The 18,764-nt window shown below is 41.9% G+C and overlaps 1 protein-coding gene across 1 annotated transcript in view; it reads right to left on the reverse strand.

Annotated features, from left to right (window-relative positions):
- Nucleotides 1–16,201, reverse strand: part of HSD17B12 (hydroxysteroid 17-beta dehydrogenase 12) — a 149,209-nt gene extending 133,008 nt beyond the window's left edge. Inside the window, exon 1 of the mRNA XM_058527111.1 lies at nucleotides 15,960–16,201. Within this exon, the coding sequence (XP_058383094.1) occupies nucleotides 15,960–16,119 (160 nt within the window). The 5' untranslated portion in view covers nucleotides 16,120–16,201. The remainder of the gene's footprint in view (nucleotides 1–15,959) is intronic.
- Nucleotides 16,202–18,764: the final 2,563 nt, after the last annotated feature.

An 18,764-nucleotide genomic window follows, 5' to 3' on the forward strand; every position in this document is an offset into this window, starting at 1 on the left:
TTGGATGTTTATATATAGTCCTACTCTTTGCTATACTATTAAAAATTAGATTCAAAGCACATCTGGAAAATATTTCCTCATTTCAAACATAATACTTTTGCTATAAAGATCTAAAAGGTACTGTTATGTCATCAACATCATAATTCATAAGAATCTAGCTTAAAGAAGAGAACAATAGAAAACCTTTAACGAAAGAAAAAGAACTCTCTAAATATCTTTAAGCCTGAGACAGAACAGTGGGGTATTGAGTGAGAAACGATGGGAACTTATACTCACCTCTTATAATAACGCTTACAATACAATAATGTAACTTTAAACAGTTATGTCAAGCTTGAAAGTCTTCCAGTTATATCACAGTTGAAATGACTGAAATGAAATGAAACACTTTACCAATAATTTAACTATATCCTTAATCCATTATACCTAACCATAGCTTTCGTATATGTTAAAAATAAAGTTGAAGCTTAAGGTATTTCTTGAAAACTAACACAATTAGTGGTTAAATTAGTTTAACTTTTAATTCAGGAACCCAGCTTACATTAACAAAGTTATTTAAAAAAATCTGCTTTAAGTATATTCTAAAATTGACGTATATTAGATAATCACATCCAAAGAGACTCAGGTGTTGATCACGACAAGGTTGCAACAGATCCCAAAATAAATCTCTGAAGCAATTTGAACCTCACACAAACGTTTTGATCAACTCATGGGATGATTCTATTTCTAGGTTTCTAATTGAAAATGGAATGGGAAAAAAGGCCCAATATCTCGTAAGTGCAAAATGCTTTGTACTTTCGACAGTGTGTCCAAAGAAAATTCAGCGGCTCTTAACATCTCTGAAGATAGACAAAGCGGGTATTTTCAGACATATTTGATAGATGAAATAAACAGAATGACCGACTGAAGATTCCACAGCTAGCAAATGTCAAAGGTGAGAGGTGGAATATGAACTCAGGTCTGCTGATAATCCAGCACATTTTCCACTATACTTCCCTGCTTTTCTGCCTAAAAAGGAAACAGCGAACTAATTTACCAAACTAAGGCACAAAGTGTGACATGGGATACACTCAAAAATAATGTTCCCCCATTCCTAAAATTACATGCTGAGGCTCCAAACCTTTCTATAAACTATAAAATATAGCCTATAATTTATGACAACTATAAATGACTGCTGAACCAAAGGACTGTGGTAAGGGACTTAGACGATTAGGCTTAGCCTGGTGCTAACCTATAGTGAGATTGCTTAACATCCTCATAGAACCTGTTGGAAATCAACCTCATTATTTTCCTCCCAAAGCCTGCTCCTTCCCTGTGCTTCCAAGGTCAGTGACTAGCTCCAGCCTCTGCCCCGAGCCCAGACACCTCACAGTCGTCCTTGACTTTGCGGTCTCCTTCACCACCACGACCTATTTATGAGGAGGGCCCAAGACCTCCACCTCCCATCTCTCTTGTGTGACTCCCTCTCTCAGTCCCGGGCCCCATTACCTTAATCCAAGCCACCATCACCCAGTGCTGGCTTACCACCACCTGCTGGGCTCCCTACCTCCTGGGCCACATCCATTCTCCACAATGTCAAAGTGAATTGTCCAAAATATAAATTTGATCATGACGCTCTACCGCTTAAAATCTTTCAGTGACTTCCCACTGCCCTTAGGGTAAACAAAACTCTTACCAGGGCCTCAGGGTCCTTTATGACTGGCTCCCTGCCCACATTTCTCCAGGCTTCTCTCCTGCCCCTCTCCTCCAGGACTTTCAGCTCCAAGTTCCTGAATGTTCTCACTTGCCTCAAGGTCTTCACCCAGAGTTCCCTCTGCTGGCAGTACTCCCCCGTCCTCCAGCCCTGCTCAGCTGCCCCCCTCTACTTTATCAGTGCAGTCTGCACAGTGGGGAGCAGAGCAAGTTCAGGAAACAGAGTTCAAATCCCAGTTGCTCCCCCACTTACTAGCTATGTGACTTGGAGCAAATTGTTTGGCCTTCCTATATCTTAGCTTTCCTTCAATAAAATGGGGATATTAACAGGACCTACCTTATTGGATTATGTGAGGATTAAATGAATTCATTCAGGTCTTTAGAATAAAGTGTCTGGTACATGGTAAGCGTTTTAACAAACATCATGTCTTCTTACCATTATCAACATCATCATCTTCTTCTTCCATATCTTGGGTTAACTGTTACTTCCTCCAGAAAACCTTCTCTAAGCCCCTGAACTAGGTTAGTGCCCCCGTGGCTGGCTCCTATTATGCCTTTTGGAGCTGCTTGTGTAACAATCTGTGTCCTCTGCTAGACCAATGGAGGCAGAGACAGACCACGGCTTTCTTGCTCACCACTGTATTCCCATCCTCAGTATTGTGTCTGGCACACAGCACGTAATGATATTGACCTGTGGAATGACTGAATGACCCCATTCCACTGTTTAATCACTACAAAGGTTGTCCAGATAACCAACTAAAATCTAAATTTCTTCTGGTTAAACTTAAGCCCATTTTCCTTCTTCCTCATCATTTGGAGGACTGAAAAATTTTTTTAAAACAAAAAGACTCATTAGAACATCTTCTCAGTCTATGGGCTCTTTAAGAATCATCATGAATAAGTATCACTTATATTAATTTCACAATAATTTTTTAAAAATCCACCCATAATGAAAGAAAGCAGACAAAATTTTCTTTTCTCTAAATGTAATAAAAATAAACTAAGGAGCCAGCCCTGATGGCCTAGTGGTTAAAGTTTGGCACAGTCTGCTTCAGTGGCCCGGGTTCAGTTCCCGGACGCAGAACCACACCACCTGTCAGTTGCCATGCTGTGGCGGCAGCTCACATAGAAGAACTAGAATGATTTACGACTAGCATATACAACCATGTACTGGGGCTTGGGGGAGCAAAAACAAAGAAAAAAGGAGGAAGATTGGCAACAGATGTTAGCTCATGGTGAATATTTCCCTACAAAACTAAAATAAAATAAAAAGATAAACTGAGAAATAGGGCCACTGAAAAAAAATCACCAACAGAAAATAAGAAAATACTATTTTTTCAACTCTTTACAGTTAAGCTTCCAAAGTCTTCAACTATCCTTTTATGGCCCTAGTTTAAAAAAAAAAAAAAAAAAAGGCAAATTAAAATTCCTATTATTTGCATCTACCAAAAACCATTCTTATTCCCTCCCCTCACCTCACCCCCATCTCCAGGCAGTGAAGACTGGGAAGTACGGGACGTGCAGCTTTGGTTCTCACTGCACAGCAACACACTCAAGTTCCAAGTTTCCTTTTTTTCCCCAATCTATTTCAACTGCACAGACACAGAACTAGCCTAAAATAGAATCTCTATTTAACTGTCAAAATTATGAGTAAATATTTAGTACAGAAATCACTGGAAGTTTTAATACTATTATAAACCAAGCTCTGGTACTGAGAATAGACATCCGGCTAGAAAGCCTGCATGTATAGTCCACTGTCTTCTTCTAGGATTAGCTTGACCGTAGTCTAGTATTTCCTGAAATGCATGATCTTAAAAATCATCTTATTTGTTAAAAATACATTTTATCCATCTTCTTTTCTTAGCGATTTTGATTTAGTAAGACTACAGTGAAGCCCTAGACTCTATTTTTAACCAGCACGTCCAATTGATTCTTATGATCTGTGTGAGTTTGGATATTGCCATAGCATAGACAGACCTTTCACTTTCAGACAACATTTGAGGAACACTCCAACTTATAAGCTCTTGTCCAAGTATTCCAAATTGCCTTAAAATCATCCTTATCAGGAACTTTGGCAGGAATTGGAAAGAACATGGAGCCTGGAGTCAGAAAACCTAGATTCAATTTCTTCTGCCCTTTACTAGCAGTGTAACCCTGACACCAGCCACTGCATCTCCCTCTGGTCCTGGTGTATTACATGGAAATAACAAAACCCACCCTAACCCGCTTCAACGCGTTGTTGTGGAAATCGTTTGTGAGAATACTTGCAAAAGCGCTCTGTAAATGAAGATGTCATCATGACAGCAGAATTTCATTAATTCAGCCTCCTCTAATTCAGAACGTGTGAACACCACTGTCTAACCTCCTGGCTTTTTTTCACTTTATCTATAAAGAGATCATCACCTCCTTTCACATGACAGGCCATCATAGGTCAGATAAGCAGCAACTCCCTGTTCCACAGCAAAATTATTAGACTGAATGTGCAAGATTAGGAGAGCCGGTTTACTGTATTAGCTCCATTTCCGTGACAAGACTAGAGTTTCAGCTATCATTAAAGCAAGCTTGGCAATATTTCTACTGAAACTTAGCTTAGTGGCGAGCAGTTAATGCCAGTCATTACAGTAAAACCAATCTGGAGAACGAGTTTTCTGCATACCAGGAACGTTAAGGGAACTTTAAAACTGGCATTTAAACTTCTAAAAAATACGGTACCTTTTCCTGGCCACCATGAGAGCATATACTGAAAGAATATTTCCTTGGCAATTCAGTGTCATCAACATAATCTGTAATTTGGGGTATAGACACAGCTGAGACTGTAGGTAAGAGACAATGGATCGACCCACTTAGCTTATAGCATTATAGACAGTGAAAAAGTTCCCTGGTCTTAATGTCCACGTAGCAGTGTACCCAAGAGCATGGCATAATGGCACCCTCAGGGGCTACAGAGGCGCGTGTCATTTCTTCAAGGGTTCACGCTCTTGTACAGAGAGCACTGGTTTTGCTCCAGACCAGTTGCAGGAATGTGTGATGAAGTCCAGTTCTGCCAGCATCTGCACTGTTACCACTGGTCACCTCTGCTCGTCTTCCTCACCAGTTTTCCTCTCTTAATTCTGACAAACCTCTTCTACTCTGCTGTCAGAGCCTGCCGATCATCACCCCTCCCACTGCTTCTAATCAATCCACCACAGATGCGTCCACTATCTTCTGCCCTCTGCCTGGCCATTCTCTAACTGGATGCAAGATCTCGAGCAGCTCATTACCTCTTCCAGAGAATTTCCCTCATAGTTCAACTGAAAAGTTGCCAACAGCCCTTCCAGTTTTGTTATTCTATCATTATTCTCTTCAGCCTCCTAACGATTTTTCAATTTTCTCAAGTTTCTCACAAAACGGCCAACTAAACTTTTGTAAAGATTGTCAACCAACTGTAGTATTTATTTCTTTCCATGAAGCAAATAAACAATATACTCAATGTTCTATGGTTAACTTTCTAGCAGGTATTAACTATATACATTTACCATTCAACGCCTTTACTACCAAAGAGATTTTTTTCAGGGAATTCGGTTCAGTGTCTCCAACAATTCAAAAAGTCTGAAGGTTCTAGAAGGCTTGAGTTCATTTTATCAGGTCTTCAAAATAACAAAACTACATTTTGGTCAACATAGCCTATCATTTAATTTTTTCTCTAATTCATCTCAGCCTTACCAGTTACCAAGGTTTTACTGAAACTTTAATTGTAGAAGCCTTTCTTACTAAAAGAAAAATTATTTGCAACAGTTTTGTAAAGATTTGGGGATGAATAATAAGTATATTGCCAAAATTCTATTAATACTGAAATGTCTATTAAATGTAGCAGAGTGGTTGGTTTCCTGTAACAACTTTCTAAAACCATAAAGAAAGGTTAGCTTATTACCAAGGCTACTCAAGGACATCTTTTTGATCTCACTGCATTTCACACTTTCAAAACTGTTATCCCAGCCCTGCTATAATAATTCTGTAACCAGTCTTTGTCTAACCAGCCTTGGTTTAATTTCAATCTAGCTTTTTAGATGTGTGTCACTTGAGGTTTTAAAACAAAGAGGAAAAAAGGTGTACAGGTTACTTTGCAAAACAAGACAAAAAAATACAAAAACAAAGCAAAACACCCCAACCCCAAATGAAATATACCAGAACTAGGAAATGAGACCAAGGAAAAAATATTCATTCACTAAATACTATTTATTGCACACTCTAGAGGGCATTATAGGTTAGAACAAACAAGGTAATGCATGCATGTGCACACATATACGTGCGTGTGCGTGCACACACACACAACGACTAAAAAGGTCAAGTGTGAAAATGCCCACAAGAACAAAATAAACACTATCAGAGTTCCAAAAGTACATGATCGCTTCCAACTGGGCAGCTGCAAGGAAAAATTCATAATCTGGACTCTGAAAAGTGGGTAGAATTTCACAAACAGAACGAGTGGTGAAGAGTGTACAACAAAAGAAAGAACACTCCAGGCAGAGTGAAATCAACATTCAACCACCACCAAAACTGCTAAATGTCTCTGCACAAGCAACAAGACAAGGGAGCAGAGAGAAGTGGGAGAGTACAGGCACCTCTGGGACACAGTACATCACTCAGGGATGCGTCCAAGAGAGGAGGCATCACGGGCCACATTAGGAAATGAGACCAGAAATAGACAAAAAGGGCCAAGGAGCTTGATCTCTGCACAGACATTAGGAAACTCTGAGGTTTTGGTGTAAGGGGTCAGGGGCAATTTGATTGAAGGCTCTTTTCAGAAGATGAAACTTGCACCCGAGTATAAGATTTGGCAGGAACATGATATGTCAGGGGAACTTAGAGAAAGGTATGGATGGGAGAGAAGCTGTGATGGTAGAGTCAGTAAGATATGGCAATTCCCTGTCTAGATGTGGAAAGAAAAGTGTGATTCTAAGACTTAAAGACGAGGGAGCAAAGTGGCCACTCGCTGCTTTTGGCCCACTGGCATAATTTTTGGCCTACAGAGCAAACGTGAGACATTTCTATCAACCTTAAAAAATTAAGAAACTTTCCAAATGAAAATCTACATTTGGGGCTTCTTGTGAAAAACCTGAGGACGGGGCAAATGTTACTGAGGAGCAACAAGTGGCAACGAGATATTTTCATTCATTCGACAAGTATGTACTGATAACTACGTGCAGACACTGTGCTAGGTGCTTGAGATACAAAAGTGAACAAAAAAGACAGGTCTTTGCCTTCATGGGGCTTCCATTCTAACAAACAGACAAACAAGAAGCATCATAAATGAGCAAAGTATACAGAATGGGAGATGGTGACAAGTGCTATGACAAAAAGGACAGAGAGCACGGTAACGGGGATCAGAAGAGGGGTGAGGAGAGAGGATCGTGAGTTTAAAGGTAGGAGGGAAGGTTTCACTGAGAAGGTGATATCTGAGCAAAGACTTGAAGGAAGTGAGAGTTGGCCACGGATATCTAGGGGAAGAGCTTTCAGGAAGAGGGAATAACCAAAGGCAGCAACACCAAGCATGTTCAAGGAAGTGAGTAAAAGGAAGTGCATTCAAGCCAGAAGCGAGTGTGGCTAGGAGGGAGGAGAGTGAGAGGGAAGGTGGGCAGAGATGAGGCCAGAGTTAAAAGAAGGCAGGAGGCAGGTGGCTGAAAGCCTTGTCGGCCACAGGAAGAATTGTGAGTTTTAATCTCACCAGGATGAGAAGCCATTGGAGGGATCTGGGCAGAGGATCACATGATGTGACTTAGCTTTTCAAGGATCACTCTGGCTCCTGTGGAAGGATCGACCGTAGGGGAGCCAAGGTGGAATCAGACAGAAGGCGGTTCTTACTATGGAGGTGTCGGAGGAAGAGAGAGAATCTCCCTCTGCCCTTTTCCTTAAGGTTCTTATGGCTGGCCAAACAATTAACAAGACAGGTTAGCAGGAGAAAATAATACCAAGTTTAATAACATGTATACATGGGAGAAACTCAGAAATGAGCAACTCGTCCCTCTGTCTAAGCTGCTTGCTTAAGTATTGCAGCTAAAGGCAAGGAACGTGTTGGAGGTGGGTAGTGGTCTGGGACTTCAGAGGGTAGGAAGACAATTCTTTTCAGGGTCATCTATATTTCAGGGTCATCTATAGATAATGTGGTCAGGGAGTGACAGAGTTTTTGATAAAAGGGGCTTGGTGGCTTTCCTATTGTAACCTCTATCCTACATTATCTTTACAGCCATCATGATAGAAGATCTGTTCCAGGAAGGAGCCACCATGTCAAATTCTTTAGGCAGTTAGTGGGGGAGGTCAAATGTCCCTCAGAGAAAACAATTGAGGTAAAGAGATATATTTTAGGATGGCCAAATCTTGATCTCCCACAGAGGCAAGAGATCTTGGTGGCTTACACCAGTGGTAGAACAGCTTAGATTCTGGATATTTCAAAGTCAGAGTCAATGGGATTTCCTAATAGACTGTATATGGGGGTGAGAGAAGAGTCAGATGACTCTAAGGTTTATTACAAATGTAATTGAAAAGTTGCACATAACCAATTTTTTCTAAGTCCATCACACCTTAGGTTCACTAAGTGGAATCGTATTTCAAGGAACCACTTAAGTCAATCTTTTCACAAAGCAAGGAATTCTCTGGCAGTAGCACGAATCATTTCCTAATTGATCTGTTCATAACTTCAAATTTCCAACACTTTATCTGCTGAGTGAACTACATTTCTTAGTTTCAAGAATCCCTTTTCATCTGAGTAATGTGTACAAACAAAAGATATTCTTAAATATGTGTTACTTGGTATCCATAAAAACACACAAAGGACTACACTAGAACTTCATTTACATCTCATTTCATTGTCATAATAATCCTGGAAAGTATCAGCCCCATTTAATAGATGAAGGAAGTTATGCTCAGAGGTTAACGATCTCTGCCCAAGGTCAAAGGGCTTAGCAAGCAGCTAAGCTCACCCTCGATGCACTGACTCCAAAGCCAGTCTGTTAGTGCTCCTGTTCCCCAGTGTAATACTCTTGAGAGGCAATAATTATTGCCTCTGAGCAATAATTCAAGTCTTTGTCCAAAATCTTAAATTCTCTACCCTTTCCTCTCTTCCCCCAATGACTGGATCATTTCAATAGAAATAACTTCACTTAGTGGTGGTAAAGAAAACTTTGCAGAAACGGGATAGTCTCCCTCGAATTGCCAGTTAGAGACAGGGCAGACACATTGTTTCACTGGACAAGATTGGTGCATAAAACAAGGCATTCCTCTGATACAGATTTGTGGCAGGCTTCTCAACTATCACACCAGGGTTTTATGGAGTGACCTCGAGAGAGCATGACCCAGTTTCAGGGTTCATTCAACAACCCTATCGCCTAGCCCCTGGTAAGAGGAGAAGTTCCCACACCACAGTGATTTGATTTTTCCCCCAGGGAGAAATGGTCTCTGAAAGAAGAGGAGCAGGAAGTACACAAAAGTGGCCTGCCTCACTATAAAGTATGAATTCGCATTTTTTTAAAAAAGGCAATTTCAACGGAGTTTATCTGAATAACTTGCCCTGGTCCATTTCTGTGGCAATGTAACAACTTCAGGAAGAAACAAGGAATTCTGTTGAAAGTTGCAACTCAGCAACATTACCCTTCTGTCTATAAATCCTCATTGTTTCTCACATTCTTAGGATAGATTAGATAGCCTGCCTGCCGGCCCCTTGTGCCCTCTCCAGTCCCATCTTATCTCACGCCCACCCTTTCTTGGCTCCGATCACTCGGCCTGGTTTGATGAGGGCCCTGCTCTTTCCTGCCTCAGGAGCCCAGCACCTATTGTGCCCTCTGCTCTTTCCGCTACTCTTCAGATCTCAGCTCACTCATCGCTTCACCAGGGCAGCTCTCTAGGACCTTCACTCACAAGCTCTCAGAGAACCAAGTATGTCTTCTTTCTGCCACTTAACACGGCACAATGTGTTCATTTGCTTACTGTCTGCCATCCCAGTGGTCTATTATAAGGTCTGTGGGCAGCACTCGGTAGTAGTTTTGGTGGTACACGGACAAACGAATAGTGTTGTATCGTACTCTCCACCAACACAGGGAAGGCTGTGTACTCCCTGCCTCCACAGCCTTAATCTCAATCTATCCCAGGAGGCACGGATGCAAACTGCTCTATTTTTATTTTCACTAAAGAGAAGAAAAACAGAATAAAGGATCCTCTGTGCTATACACTGAATTCATATGCTATAGGCCAAATTCCTATGTGGAAATCCTAACCCTCAATGATGGTGTTAGGAGGTGGGGCCTTTGGGAGGCGATTAGGTCATGAGGGTGGTGCCCTCATGAATGGGATTAGTGCCCTTATAAAAGAGACCCACGAGAGTTCCCTGGCCCCTTCTGTCATGTGAAGACACAGCAAGAACACAGCTCTCTATGGACCAAGCAGCAGGCCCTCACCAGACACTGAATCTCCCAGAGCCTTGGTCTTGGATTTCCCAGCCTCCAGAACTGTGAGAAATACATGTTGTTTAAGCCATCCAGTCTATAGTACTGTTGTTATAGCAGCCCAAATGATCTAAGACATATTATAAAAAAAGTTTTTAACTTATCCTTATCTATAAATGGCATTTAATGGCATTGGAATTGATCTATTCAAATCCACTTACCCCTGTATTCCGAACTTAAAAATCTCATTAGCTAAATCTTTCAACAAATTTTTTCTAAAACTGAAATAAATTATCCTCAATTCAACCAAACAAAACCATCAGTTTTGAAGCTCAGCACTCCCAGCTGTAGTAGAATGGTGACCTCAGTTTTCTGAAGATGCAGTCACCCAGGTATTAACTTTTTCTTACTAAGCCTGATCTTGTCCATTAGCTCAAGTGATTAGTGTATAATGCTACTAAGGCTAATAATATAACTAATAATAAGTCATTAAGCATTTATGTGCCAGGCACTGTACTATCTGTTTTACACAGAATATGTATCCTCATTTATCCTTCACAACAATCCTATGAAACACGCACCAGGGTTATCCCCATTTTGCAGATGAGGAAAGTGAGGCTTAGACAGGTTTACTACCTTCTGCTAGGAAGTCGAAGAGCCAGAATTCATGTCTACATTTCAGTCTCCAAGGTCTCAGGTTTGATCTCTAAATAGGAAACTTACTATTGCACAGAAAGGAAAGGGCAAAACAGACAAAAAGAGGGGGGCAGGAGACACAATGGGGGCTGGTGGAGGGTGGGGGGAAAAATATTCTAGCTCCGAGCACAGAGGCTGAATTTCTAATTCCAGGAAAACTTCCTCTTTGTTTTTTCCTCCAAATAAGATCAAGGCACGTGGGCCAGCCTGGTAGCATAGCAGTTAAGTTCACACCCTCCGCTTTGGTGGCACAGGGTTCACAGGTTCGGACCCTGGGTGCAGACATACACACTGTTTATCAAGCCATGCTGTGGCAGGCGTCCCATATAAAATAGAGGAGGATGAGCACGGATGTTAGCCCAGGGCCAATCTTCCTCAGCCAAAAGAGGAGGATCGGCAACGGATGTTAGCTCAGGGCTAGTCTTCCTCACACACACAAAAAAAGATCAAGGCACGCTGATTCGGCTGATCCTCCAGGTGCGTCTGCTTCCTCCTATACACTTCTAGCACTGGCGCTTTAAGGTGGATCTGCTAACTCCAATCTGGACAGCCTGTTCCACTTGGTCGCATGAGCTCCCTTTTCCGAGCTGAAGTGCAGAATGAATAAACATCCTCAACAACTTTCAGGACAGAGTTCATTTGTTTCTCTGCCCTCCTCCACCTGCCCTGCTTTTAAAAAAAAAAAAAACAACTTTGTTAAAAAACACAGCACCACTCTGATCAATAGCAGCTCAGCAGCAAGAACAGATATCCATACCCTCATACTCGAGTTTCCTGAACGTCAACAGGGAGCGTATTACATTTACCAAGCTGGGCCTCCAGAGAGTCACTAAATCCATTTGAGAATGCCCGAGTGATAAACACAAAATTGCATGCGAGGTCAGATGCGGCCATATTGATGATAGTCAAACCCTTTGCTTTTAACATTCAGCACCTGTGTGCCTTTCCAATGTTTTCCCCTGCAGCAACAAGATTCGTGGTTGCAAATCTGAAGACAACCCCGAGCTACTTGATTCTAAAATATACCACTCTTATTCTGCAATGTTTCCAGAAATACCATGCATGTACAAATTTGAAAGTGTGCCTTCACTCAAAAAGCAATCAAGTTCCTAGGGTATAAAGGAATCCACTCCCAAGTATCCGTGCAGTCTGTAAGCCCATCACCAACACACAGCACGTGGATGCTGCAGAATGGACACTTGGCTTCAAATCCTGACTCTGTAACTCGCTAGCTACGAAACCGCAGACGAGGAAAGTCATTTACCTAAGCCTGTTTCCTTGTATGATTCCATTTATATGAAATATCCAGCATAGGCAAATCTATAGAGACAGAGAGATCAGTGGTTTGACTAGGGCTCGATGGGATGGGACTTGGGGAGTGACAACTATTGAGTACAGGATTTCTTTTACAGAGGATGAAAACGTTCTAAAATTAGATTGTGATGATGGCTGCACACCCTGTGAATATAATACAAAACCTTGAATTGTACACTTTACATGAGCAAACTGTAAGGTAGATGAATAAGATCTCAATAAAGCTGTTTACAAAATCTAACCCACTGACTGATTAATGGCTCCCTTATTCTTTGCTGCCTGGAGCAATAACCCCTCCATTAAAAACTAAAAATGAGAGCTCGGAGTGCCTTCTTGGGTTTAAAGTTACAAAATACTTTGGCTTCGGAAGTAGACTTCCTTTGCATCTATCATCTCCATTTTATTTCAGTATCAATCATGTGAGATGAACTTCAATGACAGAAACTGCTCAAATAAACGCAAAACCTATCTATACTCAAACCAAATTCTACCAATTACATTCTTGATTGCTCCACAGCCATGACTTGTTCTTTGTTCGCAATTTTCTTCTGATTACTTGCTACATAGTGACCTTCAAACAACTGAAGCGCCACTTGCAGATCTCTTTGTACTCCTAAGTATAGGAAGTGTTACATAATGCAGGCAAGAGTCTGACCTCCTCAACTGGCTAAACCCATCTGCTGGGGACCTAGTGAAATCAGCGAAATTCACTCAAGTGGGAATGTTACTGGAGAGAACCAGGGAAAGGACATGGCCTGGCCCTTGATCAGGAGATGAAGGAAATAAATCCGAGGATGGGCCAAGTACTGGATGGTCTTAAAACCCCAACTAGACTAAGGAATCTGTGGTCTGGAATATTTTTACTGAATGCAACACCTACCTGGATTTCAGGTTTTTGCCAAGCTTTTGTTTTTAAGTTTTAGAAGAGCTTATATCTGATCAATGTGCCAGTTACTGTGAGAAAAGACAAAAAATGAGGGCCACCCCCACCCAGGCCCTACTGCTCAGATTCTAAAATCTGAGGAGAAATTAAACATACTCACATGAAGAGACTTAAGAATAACGAGAATAAAAATATGCTATCAACTCAACACACATTACTATAAAATACTTAAAATATTTAATTGGTTATGGAGAGGAAGATGTTAAACGCACATTAGTACTAGAAAGTACAGTCTCTGACTTATGATGGTTCTACTTATGATTTTTCAACTTTAGGATGGTGCAAAAGTGATATGCATTCAGTAGAAACCCTACTTCAAATTTTGAATTTTGATCCTTTCCTGGGCTGCGATATGCATTCAGTAGAAACCCTACATCAAATTTTGAATTTTGATCTTTTCCCGGGCTGCGATATGAGGTATGATCCTCTCTTGTGATACTGCGCAGGGTCAGCGAGTCCTAGCTCTCAGTCAGCCACCAATCATGAGGATAAACAACCGATACACTCACAACCATTCTGTACCCATCCACCCATTCTGTTTTTCACTTTCAGCACAGTATTCAACAAATTACATGAGATATTCAACACTTTATTATAAAATAGGCTTTGTGTTAGATGATTTTGCCCAACAGTAGGCTGATGTCACACGTTCAGGGTGGGCTAGGCTAAGCTATGACGTTCGGTAGGTTAGGTGTATCAAGTGCATTTTCGATTTACGATATTTTCAACTTACACTGGGTTTAACAGGACTGTAACCCCATGACAAGTGGAGGAATATCTGTAGGCAACGCCTCCCTGATGCCTGCTACTAGCATTCATTCCAAGAAGGTTACACAGGAATAGACTCAGATGACAGCAATTTTGTAGGAGAGAAAACTTATCAGCACTATTGACATACAAAATTAATTCTAAAATCATAACTTTGGTTGAACAAATTATCTACCTATTTTTAATCACAATTCAACTAATTATTCAAGTATCATCTCTGCAGGTTTGTTTTTCAAATTATTTCAATTCACCCCTCCAACTGATACAAAGAACTTATTTAAGATAAACTACTCAATCTGTTTTCCCAAGATTCCCTGAATTTGGAGAGATAAAGGAAATACTGTAATATCCAGGCCACCACATATGAGTAATGCTACAAATAACAATTTAATCATTTCTTCTGCTCAGACTTTGAAAAGAGAGATTTTCCAACAATCCAGGGTAAACTGAACTCGACAATAGTTCACTTCATGACACCATGATCCTGTCTGCTATATCCCAGTGTTCTAGTTCAAATTTCACTTCTAAATCTTTTAAACACTTCCCTTAATTTATCAACGATCCTTCCTCTAGGACCAAATCTTTTCAATACAAATATTACTTATGAAATGACAATGTCATATCTCTTGACTTTTACGATGGACTCATATATAGATGACTTGGACCATCTGAATTATTAGCCACTATGGTCAATTTTAGACAGTAAAAAAAAAAAGTTAACATTTGTCTTTCCTTACAAATGACAAAACTTCGTCTTGATACATGATAGCCAAGGGCACTAAGTCTTGTGTAACTATTTCAAAAGTCCACAAGGAAGCTTTCCAAACCTGACAACCAAGAACCCGGCCAAGTCCATTGTGAAATTATAATCCTGACTATAATCAAGCTGAGCACTTCACTTGATTTTTCAAAGAATATCCAAAAACAAGAAATGATTTTTAAAAATAAGTATTATAATGTTAATAGCTGCTCCACATCACGGACAGAGCTCACATATCCGTTCCTACCTGAGATGTTTTCTCTTTATGTTGCTGTCCCAAAAGGTTAATTTATTATGTTTTTCCTAGTAAGTTGTTTATTGAATGAATAAAGTGAAGAATATGGAGTAACACTGTTTATCTTACTTGAGCCTAGTCTGAAAGCAACCCCCAACCATCCCAAAATTCAGTAAAATGTTTGGTGCAGCAAACATTCAATTATAAAACATCATAATGAATAATCACAACAGAGAACGACCACAGCATATCACTCGGTTTAAAAAAACAAAAAAAAAAGGTAAAAGGAACGAAAAATAAAGAAAAGCAACATAAAAGGCAGAAGCAGCAAAAAAGCAAGCGCAAAACTCCCCTGCAGATCATTTCCCCAGCTTCTCCAATCCGACCTTAGTCCTCTATTTTTAAAATCTTCCTCCGACTGGACCAAGGTCCATTCGTTTAGCTCACTCTTTGTGGGAATACTTTTTCCTACAAAGGTCCTTTTGCAAAAAGTATTTCTGATTTTAACATGATTTACCGCTTTGCAGAAGCAAATTTTTGCTACTCATTAGGACTCCAAAACAGTTTCGCGAGGATTAAAAAAAGAAGAAAAAAGATTTTGTAAATTATATGAAATAGCCCAAATTCAAGTAACTGGAGAGGTAAGATTCCAAAGAGCAGAAAGACTTCTGAAATTCCAAGTCCGCTTCCTCCATCCTCACCCCAAAAGCCCACAGAAGGCTTTTCATCCCTAGCACAAGGCCAGTACTCAAAGCAAGCGAAAAATGTTCTTTAAAAGCACTCGTAAGGGGCAAGCCAAGAAGGGTAGCGTGTGACTGAGGAGGCAGCAGGGCGACTGACTCCGGGCCTTGAAACCGGAATGGCTTAAAGAACGCAAGCCCCAGGGAGTTCAGGCCAGATTTCTCCTGCACCCACGCATGGCACTTGAGATTCGCTGAGCTGGGCCAGCAGTGTATTTAGGATCTGAAAACTCTGCAAGTCTAAGCAAGCCAGAAGATGGCTACGGAGGCGGGAGCAGGAGCCTCAGGAAGGAGGAGAGGGGAGCTGGGGAGGGAAGGCCAAGCGCTGGGCCCAAGCGGGCCCTGAGCCCCGCGAGCCGCAGCAGGAGCGAGGGGGCGGGCGGCCCTGGATCCGACTCACCTGCCCATTCACCGAGCCCCGGTCCGACCCCCGCCTCGTGACCCAAACCCCAGACCCGGAGGGCCGTGAAGAGCGACCATGAGATGCGCAGGGCCAGGTAGGCCACGGTGGCCGCGCCCACCCAGTACAGGAAGCAGGCGGCAGGCATGGCGCTCTCCATGGCTTTCAACCAGGCCTCACTAGCTCCGTGAATGAACAAAACCTATGAATGAACCCAGGAACAGGCGCCGACCGTGACGGTGAGGACGACACTAACAGGCGCAGCTCCTACACCGTTTTGGGCCTAAACCCCGCCCACGACGCCATATCCGTGCCGCTATTGGTGATCTATCTTTCCCTCTGCGCATAGTGCGTCAGCTATTGGCTGGTTCACTGCCCCGCCCACGAACCCTCCCACGCCCCTGGTGGCGTCCCCGTCCTGAGGCGGCTGATCGCTCACCTGCCAATCAGGCTTCAGCCCCGCCCAACGCGTCACCACGCCCCCAAGATTCCGCCAGAGGGCGGCAAATCTCACCGCACCAAATTTCCCAGGCCTCTCATTGGCTGCAGCGGTCCTCGCGACTGCGGAGGCTGCGCTCCGATTGGCCAGCCAGACCCAGCTTGGTTTGAGCTCGGATTTGAAGAGGGAATGGGATCAGAGAAGCCGCTAATGAATGGGAGGATTGTAGTAAGAATTGTGCGTGGAGCTGTGGTTTTATTTCCAGCTCTTGATTAAACACTTCTATATATATCATTGTTGAATATGCTGTCATTGTTTCCATAAACTGTTCCGGATAAAGGTTTGCAGCTGCTGTTTCTGTGCCTTCGCCACAGCACACTTTCGCTCTGGTTACGCTCACTTATTGCGAGCCTTGTAAACGCCAGCCCCCCGCTCCCCCCCTCGCCCCCCACCGCTGAGCATTAAACAACATAGATCCCAATGTCTTGGAGTTCAAGGTCAATAACTTCATGGACTCAAATAACTATCATACACAATGGCATAAGAGCTGTGAGATGAATGAAAAATTTATAGGCACACAGCTTGATGAACAATTAGTTTGGGGAAGGGAGTCCATCTTTCATCTGGGCCTTAAAGGACAAGAGAGATTTTTCATTTTTTTGTTCCGTTTTTTGTTGGGGCGGGGCTGTGGAGTTGCAAGGGCGCACGAAAGTGTGAAGTCCAAGGAGAGGTATGAGAACTACCTCAGCAAAGTTCCAGAGGAGTTCTCACAAAGTAAGTTTAAGAAATTGTGTAATGCAGTAAATTGCTTCACATTTATTCTTTCATCCTCCCATCAAGAGTTTTTGTTTCCTTTTCTGGCATGGAGTTGGGCTCATATGAGATACCGACAATTTTTTTCTTAGCCAGTAGGGGCTGCTGAATCAAGACTTGAGAGTTTTTTGAAAGGCAGGATCTTAAGGGTAATAATTCTAAGGGTCAACAGTTCAACATATCTTAAAGCTCAAGTCATAATTTTATAACATTTGGTTTAAAAGCCTTTTCCCTTCTTGCCCAATCCCCCACTCATTCTCCACTCTCTTATCAGATTAATTAGGTATAACTCTAAGGCTGTTACTATTCTTCATAAACTGTCCATTTTCCCACAGAATTCAGCCATGTGAGTTGAGCTGGCACCATATTTTGCTTTTAATTGAAATTGATACCTTTGGTTGGGGTTGTCTGTCCGTTTCAACTGAAGTCCCACCACTCCTCTTCCTCAGCCTCTTCCTCTTGTCAAAATCTTTGCCTACAGAACCGCCCCAACTTTATATATCCCAACTCATCATTGCTCACCGACAAAGGGCCCTCCAGATATTCAGTCCCATTCTCCTTAGAATAGAGTGGGAGGAGGGGAAGAGAGTTATCCTAAACTAAAAATACATATTTTGTTGCATTTGTATATATGTCTACAGCCCCCACTACAATTTATGGTTATTGAGAACACTATGCTGTGAATCCATAGGACCTAGCATAGTGCCTGGAACCTAGGGACATTCAATAAATGTCTGACAAATAAGTAGAAGTAAAGATTCATTCATTCAACAAATATTATCGTGGTCTAATTATGTACCAGTAACTGAGCTAGGTACTGGGGTATAGGAATGGTCAATTCTTAGTCCTTACTCTATCCTTCAACAATGGGTAGCCACTGTTTTCCTCACCAGCTGCTCTTTCCCAGAGTCCTTTGCTGGCCCCTCCTCTTGCTGGGCTCTAAATGATGCAGTGCCCTTGGGCTCAGACCCCAGCTCTCTTTACTTCTCTACACAGTCTCCCTACATGATTTTATCCAATTCCTTGGTTTTATATATCAACTGCAAGCTGATGACTTCTGGCCAGGCTCAACTTCTGCTCAGAGGTATATATATAAGCATATAGTGGAAAGTGATTACAAAATGGAGTCACACATGTCAAGGGTACCTAAGATGGAGCTGGGAAGCCATTAGGGAAGTGGGGCTCATGCACGTCTCTACCTAGGTGGAATGTAAACTTTTGACCTGTGCTTCACCATTATCATTCCGACCGTCTTCCAAGAAATATACTCACTCCCATAGATAAGAACTTTCTGGCTTAGAGATGGCCTTAGCAACCAACCGCGTATAGCCAAGAAGTAACAGTCGTTGCCAGCATCAGTCACAAATCTTGCAAAACAATCTGTGTAACTTGGCCAGAATTTATCTCTTTTTGCCTTTATAAACTCTTGCCTCTTTTGTTCTCCTCAGGGCACATTTGAGTTTCTACTCAAATCTGTGTCTCCCGAATTGCAATTCTTAAGACCCAAAGTAAACATTTTTGATTCTCTTACAGTTTATGCCTCTTATTCATTG

The sequence above is a fragment of the Diceros bicornis genome, chromosome 31 (genome assembly GCF_020826845.1).
Source record: "Diceros bicornis minor isolate mBicDic1 chromosome 31, mDicBic1.mat.cur, whole genome shotgun sequence".
Taxonomy (NCBI): domain Eukaryota; kingdom Metazoa; phylum Chordata; class Mammalia; order Perissodactyla; family Rhinocerotidae; genus Diceros; species Diceros bicornis.